At 38.0% G+C, this 25469-nt stretch overlaps 1 protein-coding gene across 15 annotated transcripts in view; it reads right to left on the bottom strand.

The window, feature by feature from the left end:
• Positions 1–24431, bottom strand: part of NR2C2 (nuclear receptor subfamily 2 group C member 2) — a 46567-nt gene extending 22136 nt beyond the window's left edge. For 4 of the 15 annotated variants that reach the window (XM_054837905.1, XM_054837909.1, XM_054837908.1 and 1 more), the window contains exons 1-6: positions 22035–23230; positions 20480–20563; positions 7506–7616; positions 4014–4214; positions 2710–2812; positions 1976–2155 (exon numbers count right to left, since the gene is read on the bottom strand). In XM_054837905.1, the coding sequence (XP_054693880.1) occupies positions 1976–2155; positions 2710–2812; positions 4014–4214; positions 7506–7616; positions 20480–20539 (655 nt within the window). In that variant the 5' untranslated portion in view covers positions 20540–20563; positions 22035–23230. Of the gene's footprint in view, positions 1–1975; positions 2156–2709; positions 2813–4013; positions 4215–7505; positions 7617–13858; positions 14072–19100; positions 19201–20479; positions 20564–22034; positions 23233–23449; positions 23611–23795 lie in introns of those variants that run through there. The other 11 variants (XM_054837899.1, XM_054837901.1, XM_054837903.1 and 8 more) reach the window with 11 other exon arrangements.
• Between the last annotated feature and the right edge of the window lie 1038 nt (positions 24432–25469).

The raw sequence follows: 25469 nt of genomic DNA, 5'->3' as shown, positions 1-25469 counted from the left end.
AGTCACAGATTGATCATTTGCTTTACGTTTTGCTGAACTGGAGTCAAAGCTTGCTATTTCATTGGCATTTAACAAGATGGAACATTCTGCAAAATGTGTTTTCAAATTGTTTACTCATTTGTTTTTTACAGGTAAAGCTGTACCTAAATACTAGATGCAGTCATACTGTGGATGATTCAAAACAATGCAAACCCAGAAAAAGTCAAGACAGGCAAGTTATGTGAGAGATGCAAGTTAATTCCCTGGAAGACGAGTCTCTGCATGATATGCAATTCACTCACATCCATTCATTTCACCCAGTTAGGGAACGGTGTTCCAAAACTAATCTTTTCAGAATTTAAAATATTTCTACTTGATAACTTGAAGAAAACAAGCTCAGTCTCCAATGTGCCAATAAAGTGTGGTAAATCATTTAATAGAAATAGTAAGAAACAGTAACTTTGTAATTTTAAAGGAAGTGAAAAGTGCATCTTTATAATATTAAGGTTAATAATATCTTTATGATAATATTATTATTATTATTATTATTCAGATTACAGAAAGTTTTCTGGAATCTAAGCCACTAAACTTTACAAACTCCTCTATAGCTTGGCATAACATTAGACTGCATCGATTTTTCACATGAAAATGAGGATAATAAAATGAATAAAAGACTTTGAGGATAATACAAAGGATTTTTAAAACTGTTGTACTAATATTAATTCTCACACACTTTGCAAATGTAAGGCATAGTATAAATGGAGATAATATTTCTGTGCTATTCATTGTACCAATCAGTCATACAGTGGTTATTGCTCTAGAAGATTAACATTATTAACAAACAAAAAAATTCCACCCTCCTCTACAGCCCTTTTGAATGTAACAGTAAAATACATGGATGTCTCTCCCTCTATCCACATAACCAGGAAGTTATTTAGCTCCTGATTTTATTTTTGCTAGTATTGTTACGGTCATCAAAATTTAGGGGCTTAAAAGTAGGTATATCCATTTTGTTGGCTTAGTGGATACATAAATATTAATCAGAAACCTGACCCAATGCCCAGTCCAGTGAGCATATATCCTAATCATACTGGGAGAAGAAAGGTTTAGCTTCTGGTAATGCAGCAGTTTCTCTTGTACAAATGTCTCCCCCTTTGCTCAGCACAGTGTGTGCAAAGCACAACAATCATCACTACAGGTCTCGAGTTCCACAGTGCAAATACAACAAAGATCTCCCTATTTACAGCTTAAAGTTCTTTCTCCCTTGAACTCAGTGGTTGGAACTTATCCTGCCTAAATCAGAGCAGAAAAATAAAAGTATTTGTTGCTTCACCTTATATTCTCCATAAATTTATCACAAAACAACCAGATAATAGGCTTCACGAAGTGCTGGACTGAAGAAGCAGAGGTGCTATAGATTGGAAACAAAATAGATTGAAAGAGGTGTTTGGATGCTAGCACTGGAACTGTATGAAGCACCGCATACAAACATGAAAGTGTATTGTTTAAAATATGACAGTTTTATACAATGCCTCATAATACAATGCTCACAAATGACCAAATTAATTTAAAAATTAAAAAGAAAAAAAAAGGACATCAACTACTTTCTATCACTGGATGAAAAAGCAGCAAAAATAAACCAGAAGGAAAGCAGATTCTGAACATGGAACATCAGACTCAGATTTACGTCCATCCATGTTAAAATATTGTGTATTATAAACATACACTGTGTTTGTAACATGCATTCTAAGGGAGGCTCTGACTGGGCTCCTCAAAGACTACAGCAGTATGATACATGGTTCAAAACAAATCGCTACTGCATCTCAGACGTAAGATGGTGATGAAAGAAAGGTATGATGAAAGATGCTTTGGCTGCCAAAAGTTCTGCTTCCTTCAAGCAACATACACCAAAATGGAGAGAACACACTAAAAAAGTAGTAGTCCAGATATTTATTATTAGGTAGGCACAGTATCACATTGAGTACTTAACACTCACATTCCATTTTCATGCCCATCTCTAGACATTTCTTAAGCCTACAAAACTGGCAGCGATTCCGATGGTGTTTATTGATGATACAGTCCTGGTTGCTACGACAACTGTAGGTCAAATTCTTTCTCACACTCCTTTTAAAGAAACCTTTGCATCCCTCACAACTGACAGCACCATAGTGACGACCTAGGAAACATATATATTGTTATCAGATGGAAATTATTTATATTTCAGCATATTTATCTTAAGCAAGTAAAACATTGTAAAAGTCACCCTATTAAATTTATTTTGTATTCTTACCATCATTTTGGACCATGAAAGCATTGTTAAAGTCTTACAGGATGTTTCTTATTTACCTATTGTCAGGATGTTTTGGTGGGAAAGTGAAGAGAAGAGAGGAAGGCTAAGCCTATTTCTGAATAAGAGGCCTGTGAAGTGGTAGTTCCCACTCTGGACAAATACAGATGCAATTCTATCTGCTGTTACAGATTACAGGATACATCAAAAGGACATACAAGTTAAGAGTTTGAGTACTTTCAAAATGTAAGTAATTTTACAATAAAATTTGAATATGAAAATTCAATAGAATTTGAATTTGTTAGCTTCTTTTTTCATTTTAGAGTCGATTACTTTTGCCATCAGCATAGCTAAAATCAGCTAAAATACATGAAACCTCCTCCCTTCATCCCAGTCATCCTTTCAATCAAGTTTCTTTAATACTACTTCCTACGCTTCCTTACCTGATGCTTTATCGCCACAGACTACGCAATATTCAACTACTTGGGGCCTCTGAACATCAGCTTTTCCCAGCAAACGTTCCACAGAAGCAGAGTCTGTCACTATCTAAAACAAAATTCCAGAACAAAAAGAGGTAATTAGCCACTATTTCTTCTGACATGAAAGTAAGGAGCTTTGCCTACAGAACAAGATTGGTGTATCAACTTGGAAGAGGTGGCTGAATTTGAGAATAAGTATGATATGTGGAATGAAAGTAAGTAGTATAAAATGCAAATTAATGAGACTTTTTACTGTCAACAGTGAGACTGTTGAAACAGTCATAGCAAAACAAATTCCAAATAAAACGCCTAGCTTTGTTCAGTACAAATAAGTTTCCTCACTAGTGCACTCAACAGTATTCTTCCCTTCTTGCCATTAACTCTCAAACAGTTGCTATATTTTAGCCAAGGATGTTTGTATTTCCAATGCTCTTGCCTCTACCCCTTCTCTAGCTATTAGGGGTATACGGTTCAGAGGGGATAGCCTGAAGCTGAGATTCATTACAGAAACCGTTTAGCTTCCAAAGGCCTTGGATTCCAAAACTTCTGTTCAGAACATTCCACTTAACACAGAAAAATAAAAAACCCTGTCCCTCTGTAACATCAGATAATCCATTTAGCATAGTAAAATAAATTTTAAAAGACCATTAATAAAATTTTTCAAATATTTATGTAAAAATGATACTTCTCCCTGTAAAATATTCTCTATTGTAACAGTAGCAATAGGGAGCAGGCACTTTTTTTTAAGAATGCTAGGAAGAAATCTCAAATTTCACTAGAGACAGATAATTGTTTATATAATTTGTTTTGCAAAGCTCTCGTTGGTCTGGATTATGCTCAAGACCCATAAGCAACTATAATAGAGGACAGCTTCTGCTCCAAAGAGCTTTTACTGCAATATCTTGATACTGCATTGTGAACCTAAGTTTGCTTGGGTGACTTGTATCTCTGTATATCTGTGAATCTTGAACAGACAATCTGAAATCCTGGCACTCCTCACAAGCACCATCTTATGTATTTGCTTATGTCTTTAGAATTTTGATGAGAACACACAAGGGGTGATGAGTGCAATGGAATGCATGAGGAACATGAAGATAGGAGGATTTATGATTGAATAATGAAGCCTACAATTAGTATGGTCTAATCCATGTGATTAGATCTTTAGAAAACCATTGCAATTTGTGTTAAAGCAATTATAGACTTAAATAAACTAAAAATCAAAAACTGAAAAAGAAAAATCTATTGTCTATCTCAATTACTATGTTTACCTGAATTCTGCCTGGCACAATGTTGTCCGTGGTGGTAAAGATAAGCTGTTTGGCATTCGATGTCTCAGGTGCTGCCAATATCACCTTTCCTGCACCAGTTCCATCTGGACTGGCTAAAATAAACTGTTGCTTTGGAGACACAGCTGAGTCCACTGCTGTGACTATTTGGATTTTTTGACCTGTTTGCTGATCTGTCACAATCTGTAAAACACATTGAAGAATTTTACGAGCCACAGTAAACTTTATGTTTTAAAGCCTTTCATTCTGTCTCAGGATTATATGATACTCTCTCTGATAACTTTGTTATTTATTATTTTTCTATTTGTACATTTATTACTTTGGTGCAAAGTTATTGCAGCTACCTACTTAAGTGCAAAACAAGAAAATCAAACCAAATATATATACATATATGTCTGCATACCTACCGCATAGACGGAAAATACTAGACAGAGTTGTGAAAAGTGAGAGCTTGATATCGTTAATAATGAAGAGATGTGGGAAGATCTTGAAATCACATTTAACTGTTCAAAAGGAGTTAGATATAGTGGATCCCAGACAGAATAAGAACAAAATGTAACGTTAAGGACTGCAGCTGATGCATGGTAGGTATATGTGCACGGTATACTCTGCCTAGTGAGACAGCATCACAGAAATTTCATAGAGTATCTTGAGTTGGAAGGGACCCATAAGGTTCATCAAGTCCAACTCCCTGCTCCTCGCAGGACTTCCTAACACTAAACCATATGACTAAGAGCATTGTCCAGATGCTCCCTGAACTCTGATAGGCTTGGTGCTGTGACACTGAGGAGCCTGTTCCAGGGACCAACTGCCCTCTAAGCGAAGAACCTTTTCCTAATGTCCAATCTGAACTTCTCCTGATGCAGCTTCATTCCATTTCCTCGTGTCCTGTCACTGGTCACCAGAGAGAGATTGGCACCCCTGCTTCCGCTGCCCCTTTTGAGGAAGGTGTAGACTGCGATGAGGTCACCCCTCAGCCTTTTCATGTTAAATTGCTCACTTGCTCTTGTTAAATTTCATGCGGTTGGCGACTGCCCAGCTCTCCAGTATATCCAGATCTCTCTGTAAGGTCTCTCTACCATCTAGGGAGATCAAAGCTCCTCCTAATTTAGTATAATCAGCGAACTTCCTTAATGTACATTCAACTCCTACCTCCAGATCACTTATAAGAACATTAAATTAAAAATTACTCCAGCTGACAAAAAAAGTATAGTGGTATAAACTCAAGATTTGTATTCATTTTGTATACACCTGGCTACGAAAGCTATCTTGATATAATTCATTTACGTATTTGGCTTAATGTCAGAGTTAAAACTACTACTGATAATAAAATGTGAAGTGAATTTACACACACTGATATTCCTATTAAATTGACTGTATAGGTGTCATAATAACCGTGCATTTATTTCCTTAATTTTGATTACGTAGACTTTTTATCTAGTTGTCATGTCCTTTTTGTGTAGTATGTCTTACAGAAAGTAACACATATGCTAGTAGTTTAATAAGACTATGCTAACAGTTTTACTAAGCTAGAATGCCTTAAAAAGGCTTTAGAACTACCTAAAGCAGGAGCTGAATTACAGAGCTGATGATTTTTCCAGATTTTCCAGAAACTCTTCAGAAAAGATTAATCTCACATTTTGTGATTACAAACCTAAAGAAACCTGCACAAAGGAAATGGTACTCAAAGCTGGGGATGAAGCCAGCCTACTATTGAATTTTGGACAAAACAGAGCTTTTCAGGGACTCTTTAGATTCTTATATTTACAGAACAGAGTAAGCCATTTTAGGTCTCATACGCATAAACATGCAAGTGCATGAAGTCTACAAACACAAAGCTCCAAAGAAGTTCAAAGATTAAAGGACAATCATTACCCCTCAGTCCCATTCTTTTAAACTGTTAAGTTGTTAAGCTCCTCAGAGTTTTCCCTGCTGAGATTTCTTCAGCCTCCATCATTTTTATATAGATCTTAACTAATGGGACAATTCACAGTGAAATCTAATTTTGGATTATAACTAACACCACTATGATTATTGCCTGTATTTGTTTTGAGGAAGCAGAAATACTCTTTTCTCATCCTAGTATTCTCCTTCATCATGGAGTCGTAGGGTTTTTTTGGTTTTGGTTTTTTTTTTCCCAGAAGTATCAGTGATACAAGGAGGTAGATTATTTTGCAGAATTGAACAGAAGTTACAATGTAAATACCTGCCTTATGAATGCTGAATATTCAGTATGCTTCAATTATACATATTGTGAGAACATCTACCTTGCAATGAAATATTAATACATATTGGTATTGTTACTCTACCAGGCAAAATAGAGATTATGTTACCAGACAACTGTATGAAAAATAGAAACCTTCCATCATAACAGAATTTTGAGAATCAGCATGTGAAACAAGAAGGCTGTCTGATTACACCTTTTGTTGATAACTTTAAGGAATAACATCTTAGATAAAATGCATAGCTAAATGTTGCTGATAACTGAAGAACATCTCCTTGATGCTGTCTATAAAAAAAATCATAGAGACTTTGTAATTTTTCATGGATAAGCACTGATAATAAATAATTAAAAAATTAGGCTGGCTAAGAAGTGATATTTAGGTTCATAAGAAAAAACTAACAATGCACATCATTATACATGCTGTGATTTGAATCTCTGAAAATAACATTACAGAAAAACTTGTATCATGTATAGTAAGTATAATGACAATGTCAAAATATTTTAAAAAGTGTTTTCAGCGCTGTTCAGAGGGGCAGTACCCACCCACCCTGATCAAGACATATCCCAAGAAGAGTCCATCCTGGAGGCTGCATTACCAGGAGTGTTCCAAATGCCCTGGAGTACAAGATCCTCTTCTCCAGCACCACCTCTGGCAGGAGTACATGGGAGTATTGTACTGGCACAGAACAAGGTTGAGGAGGGCAAAAGCTCGGTGTTGCAGTACTGCAACACTCTAGTAACATTACTACTAAACAATTCTTATTTCATTTGTCACTGCATACATTCTGATACATTAATGGTATCTTTATATTATCTATCAGTAACAACAACCCACTGTGTAGTATTCCCAAAGGCTAACTTTATCCTGAACAGGCTAGCCTCCCACTGGCTCCTAAATACGGCAGAGAGAGGAATGCCCTTGGAGATGATCTTAGGTGTTCTGTTGACCATGTCTGCACATTTGTGATGGCTAAAGCTCAGGAGAGTTGTATACATAGGCTAAGTTTAACCTCTGCAAATACTCCTCACTGACTACATCATCAATGCAATTATTATATACAGCCAACTAGTCATCACCAAATACACACTGAAGGAGAAATAAGAATTTTAGTTTGCACTAAAATGATCTGTTCTCACAAAATTTAAGGAAGTCTCCCACAGACTTTATTATGCTTTTGCATAAACCTAAGTGGGAGGAGGAGACAAAAAAGATGATGTAATAGTTAGTTACTTAATCAATAGTTTTTTACCTGAATGCGTTGTGGTGAAGCTACAGAGGAGTCTGTGGAAATTATCTGGATACGTTGGGAAGGGCTGGTCATCACTGGAGATTCAGATAGTGAAGTCTGAACAGTTTGCACCTGTAAATAATGTACAGAATTTTAATTTACTGTTACAGTAAAACACTTTTAAAAATACATGTATTTCTTAAAGACCAGATGGCCCTATAGCATGGATTCTATATTTACTGGAAAGATTACAGTCACTAAAAAAACTTGTTTTCAATGAATTATCAGAATATTGGCTTTTTTGGGGGAACAGAATGAATCTGATAGATGACCAAAACCACAAAACCAAACCATCATCCCACCCCAAATAAATCACTGGATGATTACTATGTGATCCTTCAGTTTACTGAAATGCAAAAAGACTTTTTTCAACTTTCAACTTAAATTTTTCAACTTAAATTTGCCTCATTTTTGCTTCTGTAAAAACAAAATACACCATATACACAATAATGTATAATGTTAAGTGTTTCACCTTTTAATAATTTTAAAGTATTTTATTAACTACTTTTTTAATTTTCAGGTAACCCAAATTTAGAAAGCTTTCTCTGGCCCCTAAAAATGTCCTCAACCCCAGGAACATATATGGAACAAGAGATATACAGAATTTGCTGGAAGAGTACACAGAACTCCTACCTGACAAAACTGGCCTTTAGTTTTTATGTCTCTGACCTTATTTCATCTATGAAGCCTTCTAAAAGTGTGATGTCTATACAGCTCACTTAGAGAAAACAGCAATTTCATTTTTCAAGTAGAAGAACAATTTTACCTGTCCAATGTTTTTAAAGTAAAAAAGTTAAAATTAAGATGGCTGGTTATCTGGATATCTGTGTTTTAGACAGTAGAATAAATTAGAATTCCAGTTCTTCAGTGTTCTCATATCCTCTCTGCCTTTTTATTGTCCCCCAATTTCTGTTCTTCTACTTCAGAGTGGTGCGGATTTTTTTCTGGAATCTATGCTCCAACAGATCACCAATATATTCAGCATGTATTCAGGTGTATGTGGTTAATGCCTGTTATTCTAGTGAGGACTTCACTAGCATGACAAATTAAATTTGGCACTACAACTGAACCTATTGTTTCTTGTTCTATTCCATACCATTTTAGAGCACCAAACTATAATGCAAATCTAGTTCTGAATACCTAGAAAAAGCCTGAAAAACACCCCTTGCATAGCTATTTTCAGAGCAAAACTGTTAAATGTTAAATTAAACATGCAAGGTAATATTGGCTTGACAGCCTTTATCTTCTGTTTACAGAAGGGATATGACATTGGCAATGTTCACACATAATTTTACAGTTGTGCATATTTAGACTTTGTGCTTGTTCATCCTCAGATTTATTGATGCAACTGTTAGTACTAATTGCTCCTTCTTAATAATTGTAATTGTAGTATAGATGAAGCACTTGTATTATGGTCCTTACGGTCAGCTCACAGGCAGAAAGTTACTGCTTGTCACTCCCCACAGCCATTCAATCCCATTTTTATTAAGCTTGGGTTATACAGATGCATATAAGAAGTACCCTATTTAGTATTATTGGGTTTTTTTCAGATATAAATATGAAATGAAGCTATTATATCACTCTTTACACAGAGAAGTATCTGCAGATGTAGATGTCTATATGTATTTTTTCACTATTGGTAGATGCATTTTTGCCATTCTTAATTTGGAACGTTACCACACAAAAAATTTGGCTTAACCGAACAAAATCAAACCAACGTATATCAAAATTATCCTGGAAGTTCTTGAAGAATTACAACATGGTTCGTTCCAGATCTCTTTTCGTTTGTTTGTTTTCAAGAGGGAAACCTAAATCATTCTGCTACTTCTAATACAGTAACTTAGAAGAAAATCACATATGTTTATTTGTGCCATACTCATTACAAAAAACTCTGCTTTCTTGGTACATTTTACAAGTTACTAGCCCATGACATGGCTCAACTCTTGTGAAAAAACTAAACCAAAGGAGATAATTTGGTTCTAAAGCCATACCCTGCATATGTTCACCAGTATTTTTAAAAAAGTTGCAAAAATATTTGAACAACTGTTAGTGCACACAAGACACTTGTATGTTGATGTACACTACAGCAACTCCAGAGGTGACATTACTGTCCACAGTCAACAACATGGGTATTTTTTTCAGTCACATTCTTTATTGAAAGTTATTATATAAAATGATTGACAAACACAGTAATATTTAAAAGACTGCTGACAGCAAATTTTACACATGCAGCATATCTGAATAACAAGCCCTGTAAATTCTTACAACGCAATATAAATTTATACAGAAATTCCATTTCAATTGGAATAAAATACCGCAGTGATGTACTTTATAAAAAGAATAAACAGAATATGGCACTACTGATTACTTCTACACTTAGTTTAACTACTTACTTGAAAACAATGCACATAGGCCAAAACTCTGTTCTTTGGAAAAATGTTCTATAATGTCAATGACTTAGCAGCCTAGATTTTTATGTAAGTCTGCCTAATGCTAAATAAATCTTATGTACATTTTAAAACAGATTTTACATTTTGATAATTTCATAATTTTGTATTGTAAATTGTGATTGTAAACAATAATTTGGGTTTTCATAAATACCCCCTAAGTCATTTACATTGTCCCACAGAATCTATAGGACTGTGTTTAGTGTATGACTGATTATAATACTTGCATTCTATATGGGAATTTGAGAGTATCAAATTAGTGGTTAGTATCTGCAGTGACATGTGGCCAAAACCAGGAAGCTCACAAGTTGTTTTTATTAAATACTCTTTTAAACAGTCTTGGAATGATTTGTTTATCAAAACCTATATAGCTGGAGAACAGGGTAGTGTCAATTTAGACATTATTTAACATGGAACAATTTTAATTTTCTAAGCTTTCCTAATATACAATGTAGTTCATTTGTGATGTAAAGAAAGAAAAAAACAGTTTGAATAGCAAGGAAAATTTACTGCAGTCTCTTTAGGGAAGTGAAGGTGTTAAAATACACAGCACTTAATGAAGCCATACTACTCTCCTATTGCCTGTACCATAAGTAGTCCCATATACTGTAAAAGAAAAACTTAAAACAAGCACACTATCTCTAATTATCTTTAATACACAAGTCACAAAAGTTGCATGGTGAGGAAAATAGGAGAGATGTACAAATAGTAGAATCTTCTAATTATCGGATGATACAAGGTATCCAGCAGCAGAAAACAAGATACCTAGGTGAGAAAAAGAAAAGACGACTCCCAGAATCAAGATGCTTTGAGGACACATTTGAACAATGTCTTATCTTCCATGTCAAATTATTATCTAAGCTATGCATCCTTTAAAAGTTCTAAATTAGAGCAAAAAGATCTTTTAAAACTGTTTTTCAATTCTTCCACCTTCAATTATAGAAGCCTTAGCCTTTCTTTGAAGCATCTTCAAACTTTACACCACAATGCACTGCAGGCAGCTTGGAAATAAATAGATCTATTTTTCCATGTTGTTCAATAGCAGCTTATAAAAAGAATGGCAGTATATGTGCAAAGCATTTGACGCTGTCCCACACGACATCCTTGTCTCTAAACTGGAGAGACATGGATTCGATGGATGGACCACTAGGCTGATAAGGAATTGGCTGGATGGTTGCACTCAAAGAGTTGTGGTCAATGGCTCAATGTCCAAGTGGAGAACAGTGACAAGTGGTGCTCCTCAGGGGTCAGTACTGGGACCGGCACTGTTTAACGTCTTCGTCAGCGACATGGACAGCGGGATTGAGTGCACCCTCAGCAAGTTTGCTGACGACACCAAGCTGTGTGGTGTGATCAACACGTTGGAGGGAAGGGATGCCATCCAGAGGGACCCTGACAGGTGGGCCCGTGCGAACCGCATGAAGTTCAACAAGGCCAAGTGCAAGGTCCTGCACATGGGTCAGTGCAATCCCAAGCACAGCTACAGGCTGGGTGGGGAAGGGATTGAAAGCAGCCCCGAGGAGAAGGGCTTGGGGGTACTGATTGATGAGAAGCTCAACATGAGCCGGCAGCGTGCGCTTGCAGCCCAGAAAGCCAGCCGTGTCCTGGGCTGCATCAAAAGAGGCCTGACCAGCAGGCCGAGGGAGGAGATTCTGCCCCTTTACTCCATGCTTGTGAGACCCCACCTGGAGTACTGCGTCCAGCTCTGGGGTCCCCAGTACAGGAGAGACATTGAGCTGTTGGACAGAGTCCAGAAGAGGGCCATGAAGTTGATCAGAGGGCTGGAGCACCTCTCCCTATGAAGACAGGCTGAGAGAGCTGGGGTTGTTCAGCCTGGAGAAAAGGCGGCTCCGGGGAGATCTAATTGCGGCCTTCCAGTACCTGAAGGGGCCTACAGGAAAGATGGAGAGGGACTGTTTATCAGGGAGTGTAGTGACAGGACAAGGGGTAATGGGTTTAAACTAAAGGAGGGTTGATTTAGAGTAGATGTTAGAAAGAATTTCTTTACTGTTAGAGTGGTGAGGCACTGGAACAGGTTGCCCAGAGAGGTTGTGGAGGCCCCATCCCTGGAAGTGTTTAAGACCAGGTTGGATGAGGGTTTGGGCAACCTGGTCTAGTGAAGGGTGTCCCTGCCCACGGCAGGGGGTTGGAACTAGATGATCTTTGAGGTCCCTTCCAACCCAAACTATTCTATGATTCTATAATATATACGGTAACTGCACTGAAATTCTTCTGCAAACACTTTAGGACTAAACAACCATTTCTTTTTTCCCTGGGTTTGTAAATTTCCTGCTGTAAAGGGATCCTAGTGTACAACATTGGTTCCAGATACTATGTCAATATGAAAACTAGTGCTTTATGCTTTAAAACACTTTCTCAATTTTTATAGAATAGACCACATCCTGATATAAAGGTTATTTTTACTGATCTACTCCAGTCTCCTTTAATAGGAGTTATTTCTCATACTCACTGCATGACTAGTTGGTTATCTTAAGTCTAACAGTGAATTCTCTATAAAGTTGGGTAAGTTTGAGACCAGCTGCCATTATATGCTGATATGTAATTTTCATGTTTAAATATTCAAGAACATATATTCAATAAACTGAAAATAGACAATATTTTAGTCTCCTCTTGGCTGAGAAGATATGGAGCACCAATGGAGAATAATTTGTTTAATACCAATAAACACGTCAGTGTATACATATCATTTATTTTTACACTCTTATTAACATGCATGTATACTCAGGATGGTGTAGGACTCTAAAACGCAAAATTTTACCTTCTTTTCAGGCTTGCCTACTTAATACTCAGTGGAATAAGAACAGCTTTAAATTTCTGACTGCTACTAAAAATCTCATTTTCCAGACTGAATACACATGCCGTTGGTTGACAGCAGAACCGCCACTATGGTAAATAAATCAAATGCAAAAAGGGAACATATTTTTTGAAATACACAATTTACAAGAGGGAGGAAAAAACGAATCTTCTGTCATTTTGTTTGACAGCTAAATTTCTACCTTGAGCATTGTCACACACCTAGAAAGGACAAGAATGGATAAATGTGATGCTTTATTATGGTCCTACCCAGTCAACTGCAACAAATTTGACTTCTTAAGTAAAAATATTTAAAAAAAAAAAGGAATAGAAGGCCGAGAATATGCAACACTAGGGAAGTTCTATCAGATATTTACAAGGTTAACTTCAGGCAGCTTATATAAATACTATGTGAAGAATTAAGCTATCATTAACTAGACTCCCAAATAAATTGAATCAAAGTATTCTGAAAGCAAATGGCATCTAGATACTCATATCAGAAAGATAATGCAGTTTAGCATTATATTAGGTACACTTACAGGATTAAACATAACATTGACTATTCTAATCTGTTGTTCAGAAGAAACTTGACACCATGAAACCTGTATCATGTTTAAAGCAACTGCTTTGGAAGTTGTGCAAAAACCTAGTCCTCCAAAGTCAATGATAGTGCATCGCTGTAATTCTAAAATGTGTTTTAAAAAATTAAATACACTTTAATTTCTTTAAGACTGGAAAGTGTCTCAAATGAGACTTCACCTTCAAGAGGTGAGGAAAGAAACAAAGTAGGCCGTATATCATAGAAAACTTCAGTGCACCACATTTTACAGAGGCTTAATCAATAATCATTTAAAAGTAACCACTATGACTTAGACATAGAAAGTAATACATACAGTGTAAAAGATAGCTCAAAACCCCCTAATTTCCCTACACAAAATGCATCAAATACACTTACTTTAAGAGACAGAGGAAAAATAATCTGTTTTAATACACTTAGTACTGCTTGCTTCCTCGAGCTCCATAGCTGTACACTGTACAGATTCTAGTACTTACAGTGTCAAATTCTTCCTGCAGTCTTATTTACATTTTTCCTCAGCAAACCTCTGAGGGCAAAACAATCCAAGAGAAATGTTGAGGTCACTTTTAGTCAGATCACAGATATTTTCATCCGGTCTCCATTACTGAGGATTCCAATCACAGAAAGCAGCCAGTATTGTTTTAAAATGCCCTCTCTGTGACCCTGTTCCTCTGAAGGTCAAGTGCGCTATCATTCCCTGTAACCAAGGAAGCAGAATCAATGTGTTCCTGCTGTTTTGCCAGCTGCTGAAGGAGTTTCTCTAATAGTAAGAATAATTTTATCTGGGGAAGATAGTCCCAGGTTATCAAGCTTCCCCTCCCCCTGTACTCTGTTCTTAAGCCCCTCAACCTGCTCACTCTCTGTGAACTGTAAAACAACAAAATGAAATCTGAGAAAAGAGTTTGCCTGTGTCTTGAATTATTTTCGAATCAGCAAAATTGAAAGGAAAATCCACCACATTCCCTGTGGAGCACCTTTAGCCTTAAAGTTCATTAAGCTAATATATTCAAAGGAACATAGGCATTTCTAAACTACTTCAGGGGCCTCAAATGTGAAGTAGCATAATCATTCTCAATACACTTAAGAATTCACACAGTAAGTTCATGACACACGTGTGATTAATTAGCTTAAATTCCAAACCCAAAACATTCATATGAGGCTGCAGTGAAGGCTGACAAATGGGTGAAAACAGAAAACATTTTTAAATTCTTAGTAAGTTAAATTTATTAAAGTTATGGTATGTGAAGTTTTGGGAAAAACGACCATGTACTTGACAAGTTTTACAACAGTAAACTTGAATGCAGTGGGATTCCACTGCAAAGCCTTATGCAACAAATGCATGATTTAGGTGTCTTTAAGTAGCACTGGTATTTTATTTTAACTTCAAGGACTCCTAATCTTAGCACAGAAATGTGCTTGCTATTGAAATTAGGCTCTTTACTTGAAACACACAATTTTTACTTGAAAACACAATTATCTATTGTACAACTACTGTAACTACAGAAGTGTATTTACAGCATGGGTACAATGTAAATGTTAGGTCAACTAATTGTGATCTAGTGTTGGGGAAAGTGTTATACCTAAAACTTGAGAAAATCCAGTGAAATTTTAGTTGGATTTTCCTTGTGCTTATTATCTGACACCACACTTCATAACCTTGTCACTCTAGGCTTTTACTTGTCCAATTCATTCAGGAAAGACATTTATGATACCTGATTAGCAGCTGTCTTTCCTGAGACAAAAAACAAATCCTGAATATAACAGCACTTTGTCACTACATAACCCTCTGTTCGGAAGTAGACATTCCAATTCTAATGTTTGGAATAGCTGTATTGCAAAGAGAAGGCGAATCCTCGTAACGCTTAAGCAGAAGTGATACAAAAACACACAGTAAGAAAACAAAGACTAAAAGTTGCTTGTTTTCTGAATCAAAAGACAAGCTAGAAAAGTAATCGAAATTTGAAATAAAATACAAAACCTATCAACTATATCAACTATAGTGTACTAATGTAGTTAGTACTACATTAGTAGTTTTCAGATTCAGAGCACTAACCAATCCTGTCTGGTACAGACTGAAAACATTTCATGCTTAACTACTGTGTGATTTCCTTAAAAGTCCATGAGGATGCAACTGATATTTTCATTTTAGCACTCACATTGCAAACATTAGTTATATGTAGACAGACTGGGAGAACAAAACAATTTCATGAAGCATGCCAAATGCACTTCTGGTATACCACTGCAAGAGAGAAGCTGAAGACAAGTGGCATAGCACAGAGAATTGACTGCTCTGTTTGCCCATTGGCAGAGGACTGCATTTGTGTGGGCTCTCAAACCAACAAATATCACTAGCAATAATTTCATATGCTGAAGTGTATATAAATTAATTAATTATGACGTGCATTAAATGACACAGAGGATCTGCACAAAGCTCAAGAAATATAAAAATACACTTAGAAGCATACATATCTACTGTCTTGCTTTTTTCGTCATTAAACTAAAAACAAGTATTTGGCATTTTGAAGGCTGACAAAATCAAATTTGGCTTCTGTTTCATTTATTCAACATTTTGTCATTTTATATACATAAAAATCTATTTATATAAAATTGTATATGTATAGTTATTTTTTCCTAGGGTTTTTTTCGGTAGTTCACTTTAATTCTGCATTTTAGTTGCAATCATATTATATTAAATTTCCGATATACAGGTATATAAAAAAATATATACATGTAGACATAAAATCGGAGTTTGAAGCTAAGCTTCTCTAGACATTTCATTATTTTTATGTCCTTTGAAATAAATAGTTTCTTCATAGCCATATAGTCAAGTCACATGCTAATTTACTAAACTAACTAGCCCATAGTGTATGTATACATCTATGTGTGTAGGTATGAGCATATCTATATATCTGATAAATTTCTGTACTTACTAATCAAAATTTCAATACTTTCTATAGCTTATTTCCCCACTACCACATTGATGATGAAAGGAGCATTTGAGAAATATACTGAAGGAACAATCAATCAGTTACATAGTGGAGGAATTTTTAAAGCCTCTAAGCTTCTCTAACTGAAGTAGAACATTTCCTATATTCACGCCACTAAAAGCCAAAGTAATTGTATTGCTTGAATACACTGGTCAGTTCTCAGTGAGTGTAAACCAATTTCAGAGGTATTATTAATATTATAGAAAAGATAATAGAAATTAAAGTAAGGCATAGTTAAGCAATCATAAACCAAATGCATCCAGAAATTTAAACTATTTTTACAATTTTTCTCTCATAAAACAGTTAAAGAATTTCAATGAAAATATAGTACTAAGTTTTACACCACAAAAAAATGCTACGTATCAAATCAGAAAGACTTGTTTTTCTAGAGATATTTTTCCTAATTAACTTCTTTAGCTATGAAATTAATAATAGGCTTTTATGAAAAATGTATGTATTGCCTGGAAATGTCCAAATACGTTTATTTCACAGATGTAAGACATATCTAAAAATTGTTTCAGTGATACTCTTTGGCATTAACTGTCCTGACCACTTGGGCCCTTTGTAGAACAGCAGATAAAATTCAGATCCACCACAGAAGAACTCATCTGCAGTTTGACTACCCTAACAGGATGTTGGTGCGAGATCTTGTATGAGACATATGAAGGCAACAGTCATGGAAGCAGCTGCAATTCTTGGCATATCTGCATCCTAAACAAAAATCACAGACTATGTCTTACAAATACAAAATTTCTTCACTGAAAGGGTTATCAATCACTGGAACAGGCTGCCCAGGGAAGTGGTTGAGTCACCATCCCTGGAGGTATTTAAAAGATGTGTAGATGTGGTGCTTAGGAACATGGTTTAGAGGCTGGACTGGCAGTGATAGGTTAACGGTTGGACCCAATGATCTTAAAGGTCTTTTCCAACCAAAATGATTCTATAACACCTCAGTACCTATATTACACAAGCAGCTAAACCACATCTGGTAACATTCTTGAATTCAGAAGCTGCCAAATTGCATAAGCCATGTAGGATCTCATTACTCCAATATGCACTTCGTGTGAGATACCTCTCAGGCTGACAGTATGTCTAGGTTTTATGCAATTAACAGTAACTTGAGAAAAGCTATATTTGAACTAAAAATTGTTTGAGAAGACTCAGCATCAAAACTCCACGTTGAAAATTCATGCAGAAGTGAGAAAATGGCCAATGATAATAAAAAAATATTAAGCATAAATGGCCTTATGTTACACATCATTAATTCTTATAACAAAGCAAAACTTAACCCATTGGAATAGCAGTGTGTCTACTCTCCTCTATCAACACACTGTGCTTCATCTGGACTTTAAATTGCTGAATGCTGATGTAATGTGTCAGAGGGATCTGAAAAGGGTCAAGAAAATACTTTCTGTGACAAAGATATCCAGTATTTCTTCAGTCCCGTGGCAAAACATACTTTCAGAAAGGCCCAATGTTTTGACAGATTCTTATTAGGGCACTGAGGATATCAAAACCAACTGAAATTCTCCAGCAATGCAACTGGCTTAAACAAGATCCCCGTAAGCACAGGGCTCAATAGAGTCATCTCCTGTGACTCTCTCCCTGCAGCCTCTGACAGAGAAAAAGGATGCACTGGGAATAGTTTGTGGCTGTCATGGAACTGGAAGGGTGCAGTTTTAGGAACTACTAAAAGTTCTTCCTGGTCACATCAGAGTTGATGTTGGAGAGGAAATGGCCCTTACTTCTCCCCACAGTGACAGTTCTGTTTAAAAACTCTGCATTAAAACCTAAGGCACTGCACAGGAAATAAATCTCCACTTCATAACCATAGCTGCTCTCTGTTCTCCGATCTCATGAACTGTAAGTAAAGGCAACTGCAGACACTACAAATGGAACACTCGCACCCAATCTATTCAGAAAGAAGCAGTTGGAAAAATGCAACAAGCAACACTGCTATAAAGCAGAAGCAAGCAACAGCAGTGAAACCATCTGAAACCATTACAAGGACAATTTTACAAAGTCCTAAAAATAGAATAAGTACAAAAATACATTCAATACTGGAGTCCACTCATTAACTTCTGTGATACACTCGCAGTTTCATGGAAAACACACCTGATGAACTATTACTCAAGAAATAAAAACAACATATGGCCTACTTGCATGGCAGTCTGATTTGGTGCTTGGCATCATACATAGTTCTCAATAAACCCATCACTACGTATGTGGCAATTATGTTGAAAAAATTATGCAGATAGAGCTAAACTTGCCAATATTTGCCTTAAGTTATCCTGTTTGCAATTCATCTCTCATAATTCATAACTCAAAATTCAGTGCATGATTCATGACTCTTTCTCTCCTTCCATTTAATTTTCATCAATAAAAAACAGGATATTCTGAAAAAGCCTCTCATTTTTTAAGGCCAGTGCCAAGTTTCATGTTATATTTTCTCTGAGAAAAAGTAAGTACAAATATAGAATTTTAGCATACTTCAAGAAAACTAGTAATGTATTCACCTGTATTAAAAACTGTATCTGACTGAAGACACAAATAGCAGGCAGCCAGCCATTCATAAAGAAATAACGTTAACATGGTCATAGCATTAATTAGTTCTTAATGAAATAATACTGCTTATAACTGTTTTTTCATGAACAAAGTTTTCATGGTGTGGACAGGCATATAATTTAAGGAGTTGAATACTATAAAGAGATGAAGCCCTCTATTTACCCACCGGCCAAGAAGAAATCACAGAGCTTCATACACTCTTGAGATGGAGCGATCTTTCCAGTGGCAAGATACAACCATCACACTATGTTACCACGGTGCATTTCCTGCACGAGGAATTACAAATGTCACATATTTTATGTGCCTTAGATGTGATTACAGCACTCAAGTTCTACCAAAATAGTATAAGGTTTGCCAGTATTTCCATTACAGGTTTTTATTTCCAAGTTTGTTTGGAAGTGCTTTTTAAAAAATGCAGCTTGCCAAATTGATACCTGGTATAGCAAACTAGAGTAAAAATTCCCTTGTCAGTTTTCAGTGTGAAATTTTAGAGTTTTTTTAAAACTACTCCTTAGATGTTATTTCCAGGATACTCAGTAGGCCATTTTCCACACTATTTAAAGAGAACCAAATTTTTTTAGAAAAAAATTGCTCTAAGTAGGTAATCTCCAATCCATTTCTGAAAACACAATGACACGCATATTTCCTTCACGTACAGAACTTCTTCTTGAACTAAAAATATTTTTTAATAACCAGGTGTAATCTTAGTTCAATAGGTCAAAAAAACCCCCAAACTGATGTCTGAAAAGTGGCCTTGACTACAGAGGTCTCTTAGCCTACTTGCCCTTTGTTATTTATTAAACCCCTTAATTATGTAATCACATGATAAATCACAGTAAATTTGAGAATATTAAATCAAATTATTTTAAATAGACAAAAATTCTAGCCTTTTTGACTGAAGTTTGCATACTGAAGGAGGTAAATAGGTTATTTTCTATGGCCATGGTTACATGCAGTTTCAGTGTTTATGAGTCGATTTAGACATTTTAGCTGTGGAGCATCCAAGCTTCAGTGAATATACATCAAGACAGGACACCACTTAATATCACTTTAAGCAGATTTTGTGCTCTTTTTCTCATACATGTAGGCAGAAAATATAAAGCCTGATTTAAATTAATCACTCTACTGTAAATTCAATATAGCGCATAAGTAAAACAGGTAACTTCAAACTCTGTTTTGGATTTAGATGACAACTCAAGAGATAAGCAGAAACCTTTCATGTCCAAAATGGTCAAGCTTATGATCAAATGACCTGATTTTTTTAATTAATTTTTTAAACAACACATAATACAGCCAAGTTTCTCTATAGCTCATGATGAATTTCGTACTTGCATTTCTAGTATGGGGGCCACCAGAATGAAGTAAGGTAAACAAACCACATATTAGTTGCACTTGTTTCTTGTTTGTCCTCAAGTGTAATGCAATACTGTTCTATAAAGACTTTCTATTTCATTTGTGCTTAACTGTAAACAGCAAGGACTCCCTAATATGTTTTTCATTTCCAAAGCTCATATACCAACTGTTGTGATATCATCTGTCACTCACCTCAGCCACCTGCTGAGTCTCCACTACCTGCTGAGCCAGCACCTCCATATTGGTTGCCATGGTGAAGCAAGATCATTAGAGAACCTGTTTGAAAAGATGCCAGCAACTTCCATCAGGCACAAAAGTTAGGGTTTTTTGTTATTATTAAAGAAAGCTCTTATATGACTTTTTGATAATTTACAATACTGTTTAATGTATCTGACAAATAAGAAAATATAGCATGGATACATGTATGCGCACATATATATACAGTACATGCATACTGGAACCATACTCTTCAAAAAGCTAAGACACATAGTTATTATTTTACTTTATAAAGCCTCTAATATACTATTTTTACTCTATTATTTCAGCTGCAGAGATGAGATGTTAATTTCATAAATGAGAAAGGACTAATTTGAGTGTCAACTACTGATGCAGTTTGCAGAATTCACAGATCTCTAAGGCTCTTTCCTCAACTCAAGAGAAGAGAAACCTTACAGTTGAACTGCTTCTACATTATATGCCGAACAAGGAAACAGCAAGAATGCTGTTTTGAGCAAATTTTTATCGAATCATTCTGTCAAACCGCCATGTCCATCCATATTCTTATGGTAATCTTGCACAATAAGGGAAATAAATTGTCAGACCTAAAATGTATTTTCTATTATCTATTTTTTTTTACTGTAATGTGATAGCATTATCACTCTGAGGAGAAAATACTGCTGAATTGTTTTATCCTATTGTGACTGACTGTATCTTCAACTTCACACTCTTCAGGGTTTAAAAAAAAAAAGAAAGAAAAAGAAAAAGTGAATAGGAAAAGGAAGAAACAAGAAAAAGTACTTCTAATATATTTTTAATGATCATTATAGGGCTGCATGTCTCCAATTTAATTAAGATTTCAAATTCACATATTCGGTTTTTAATTGACTTGCTCATTACAGAGCCAGAGTTCTGATTTTGACCCAGGTGTAGGTAATGAAAAGGCATTCCTGAATGCTGGCCCATTTGATATTTTATTGAAAACCTTCTGTTGGTACTTGCAAAGCAATCATTTCACATAAATTAAAACATACTAAGAACAATATCAAAACGTGTAACAGAAAAAGGCATACATATCTCTAACACCAACACCCCCCATTCAAATGCAAATTCTACAAAGCTAATGTTGAAAATGTCAAAATTCATTAAATTAGAAAGATTAAATCACATTGTGTTAAATTAAATGTGAAAACTGTTTTGTATATGTCAACGGAAGACTACTCATAACAATGCACAAAGTTGAGACATTCCCTATGAGAATATTTATGCTAGTTTTTCATACAGCTTGTCATTTTTATTCAAGTGTTCAACTTGCATAGTAAGCTTACGAACCACTTCCACCACACCCATTTGATACTGCAGCTTATGGAGGGTTTCTCAGTTGTTCATTAATTCCTTTTCAGTGTTTTCTCTTATTTTAAATTATTTTTTATGTTCAGCAAGGAAGATAACCATATGCTCATAACATGATGTTTTCTCAATGCTTTAAGATGAAGAAAGCCCTGAGGATGAGATATTTTGTTCATAATACCTTTCTAAGACCCAATGAAGTCTTTGCTGTGGCATGGCTCTGACAGATTTTCTGTTGGTGGTGTTATCCACAAAGGTGTTTTGTACTTTCAACCTTCTGAAAACAGCAGTAAGCTGAGGCTATCTGATCAAATTCAATTGGAAGCGCAGAGACCACACAAAACCATGCCAAATGAGCTTGTTAATGGTGTTGACTCCCAGAACATGACACAAGGCAAAAATCAGCTTCCTAGCAACATTCTTGAGCAGCAGAGTTCATAAGGAAAAAAAAATAATCCCCAAAACTAACAAAAAAGGTGGAACTTAAAAACTACAAGGAGGTACCTGGAGCACCAGGAAAATAATGTAATGGGGTGGTAGCCAACTCAGTACATGTAGATACACTGCTGTCCAAAATATGGCATAAACCCATTAATGTCTCCCTAAGTTGTAGTGAAATCTCAGAATAAAGTCATACACGCCATTTGAGGTATTCTATGGGTATGGCCCTACTAAAATGATGTGGCAAAAGGCCGAATTCAAACTTAACAAAATTTGTTCCTTTGTCTTAAGGAAACAGGGTTCTTCACGTTGCATGCTTGACTCAGCTACATCGAGGAGCAGGCCACTACGTTTCTCATCAGGAGTCTGGAGGACACAGGAAAGGCAGGGCTCGCAGGTTAGACTCTGCCGGGAACCTCTGTTACAACGTCACTGTGCCAGGAAGCCAGCCAGAATCCTTGCAACAGTTGACACGACGGAAAATAACGAGGTCAGAGCCCTGGACAGCAACAGCTCCAACGCCTCAGACACGCCTGGGTCGCACCGAACCCAACAGCAGCCTCCTTCCCGCGGCCTCGCCGCCTGCCCCCGTTGGCTACGGCGCACTTCGCGGCCCGCCGCTGAAGAGCCTGCAAGCAGCTGGCCCCGCGCGCCATGAAACCACACCCCCCACCTTCCGTTCCAACCAGTGACCTCATCAAAGATGCAACACTCCCACACACGTCACCGATTGGCTGAGGGAACGGCCTGTAAGGCCGGTGGCCCCGCCTCTCGAGCAAGAGGGAAAACACTCGAGGGACGCGACTAAGCACAAGATGGCGGCGCTGGCGGGCGGCCAACTCCCAGGCGGGGCTGCTGCCGCCGCCATTAGGTCCCCTCCCCCTCCCCTCCGGTACAGCCTTATGTCAGGCTATGAGAGGCCCGGGCATGGCAGTAGGGAAGCGGCCGGTAAGATGGCGGCGGTCTCAGCCCCGTATGCAAAGTACCCGCCGCCCCCTCCCCTCCGCCCTCCCGGTGGCAAAGGTAAAAGGGTCGGGTTCAAGCCGCCGCCTCCGCCCGCTCAGACTCCATCTTCTGTCTCTGTGTCCGTGTCCCGAGCTCGTCATCGCCGCGACCATCGCCCCTGCGACCCCCCGGACAGCAGACTGCTCTCACCGAGACCGGACCGGCTCCGACCTCAGACTGCCCGCATTCCAGCCCAGCGGCTCCGCAACGGGACTCCCGCACCGGATCAACCCAGCACCTCACAATGGTGTTCTCTCTCTCTCCCTCCAGGAGCTGTAGGCCAGCCTTGCAGCACGGCTGGTTCTCGCTTACCAGCAAAACACCGGAGCCTTGAAATCCCCCCTCCCCTTAAACCGAGCGTTACCCCTCCCCTTTGCCGCTCGCGGGGGTGTCCCAAACAGGGCCCCGATGCCACCTCCCCGCGCCCCCTCCCTCTTCCTGGCCCCAACGAAAGAAACCCAACCGGGCCGCCTCAATTTTAAAAAACGATTTTTACCTCAAGAATTGGCGCCAAACGTGCCCTGGCGGTGACCCTGACCCGGGCCCAGGCGGGCCGGTGTTGGGTGACGGTGCCCAGCAGCGGCCCTCCCTCCCCCCGTGAGGGCGGCGGCGGTGAGGGGGCTAACGGGGTCCGCGGAGGGGAAGGGGGGGGCCGGGTCTGTATTACGGGGCCGCGCGGGGGGTGGGGTGGTGTTTTGTTTTGTGTGCCGTGCCCCTGTGAAAGGTCAGAGTTCGTGACCCCGCCCGCCGCCGCCGCCGCCCGAGCGCGTTTCCCCGCTTCCTCTTCCCAGCGCCAGGCCGGCCGCGGCCCCCTCCATCCCCCTCGCGGGGCGGGGCTGGGGACGGCGGCGGGGGAGGGGCTACCTGAGCCGCTCCGAGCCTTCGCGCCAACGCTCCGGCGGGCAGCGCGCGTCGCGGGCCCGCTCTGTCCGCTGCGGCCGCGTCCCCCGCACACGTGGGGGTGGCTCCGGGCTCGGAGGCCTGTGCTGGGCTCTTGTTGCTCCGCGGCGGGAGAGGGCGCGGGGCAGGCACCTGAGCCTGGAAGATCCCTGCCCTTGCTCTAGGAAGCCGCGAGGGGAAAATACTGCCCCTGTTCAAAGGCAGTGCTTTGTAACCCTGCCTTGGGAGGCTTCTCCGTAGCCTGCAGCTTGAATTAATTGGTTGGAGGTGGTTATTGTGTGTGCAGGTGGGTGTTGATGCTCCACGTACGTCTTGGTTCTTCCTTAAGATGCAGAGTCAAAGGTAGGCTTGCAGTTGATGCTGGCTTTCACAAAGGCTACTGCCTGACTGTCCTGAGCTTTTCTTTCATTATTGTAAATCGGTGTTGTTATTTAGGGCTCTCCCAGTGGAGCTGGCTGTAAGTGAAGCTTGTTCTGCCTCCAAATGTGTGATTGTAGACATGAGCCACGTTTGAGTGCAGCTGAGGTGGTTTAAGAGCTTCCCACCTTTCAGTGCTTGTCATCTCTTTCTGAGGCTATTGTTTGTTGACCCGTGACCCTGGTTTGCTGTTATAACTGTGTGTAGCTATTTCTTCCTTCTCAAAATGATCTTAGTACTTCTAGTAAGTTTCTCTTAAGTCTGGTAATTTTGACACAAGTTAACTTAAGGAGTGGTCAGATGACCAACTGACCACAATAAAACTGGAAGATGTGAAGTGATAGTAACTCCTGAAAAGAAATGTATGGAAGAGATAGCAGCTGAAGGCAATAATCACTTAAACAGGAGGTGCTGTTATCTGAATAGTTACACAGTCAGCACCCTGATATTTTTTGTTGTTGGGAGTTGTTTTGGTGGTTTGTTGTTTTGGGGTTTTTTTTTTTAGAACTGGGTATTTGGGTTAAGCATATGAGAAATGAAGAACTATGCCTGACTTATTGTCACAAAACTGGAGTTAATAACATTAAAGCACATGATGTACAGATGTGTTTGCAATGCATAAATAAAGGAAAATGTTTCAAAAAATGTCTTGGCTGTTTGTTCACTACTGTAATGTTAAATATATGAAGAATTTTCAAATTCTCAAAATATAGATGTGCACATACCTTCAAATGCAGATTTTTTTTTTTTACTTCATAAAACATACTACTAAAGTGTAAATACATTTTTTGTAACACAGATACCTTTAAGGATTTTCAAAATAATAGCCTTACTGTAGAAGTAGGTTAGATGT

The sequence above is a fragment of the Grus americana genome, chromosome 11 (genome assembly GCF_028858705.1).
Source record: "Grus americana isolate bGruAme1 chromosome 11, bGruAme1.mat, whole genome shotgun sequence".
Lineage (NCBI taxonomy): Eukaryota > Metazoa > Chordata > Aves > Gruiformes > Gruidae > Grus > Grus americana.
The sequence above is the reverse complement of the archived record's forward strand: the minus strand, read 5'-3'. Positions and strand labels throughout refer to the sequence as shown.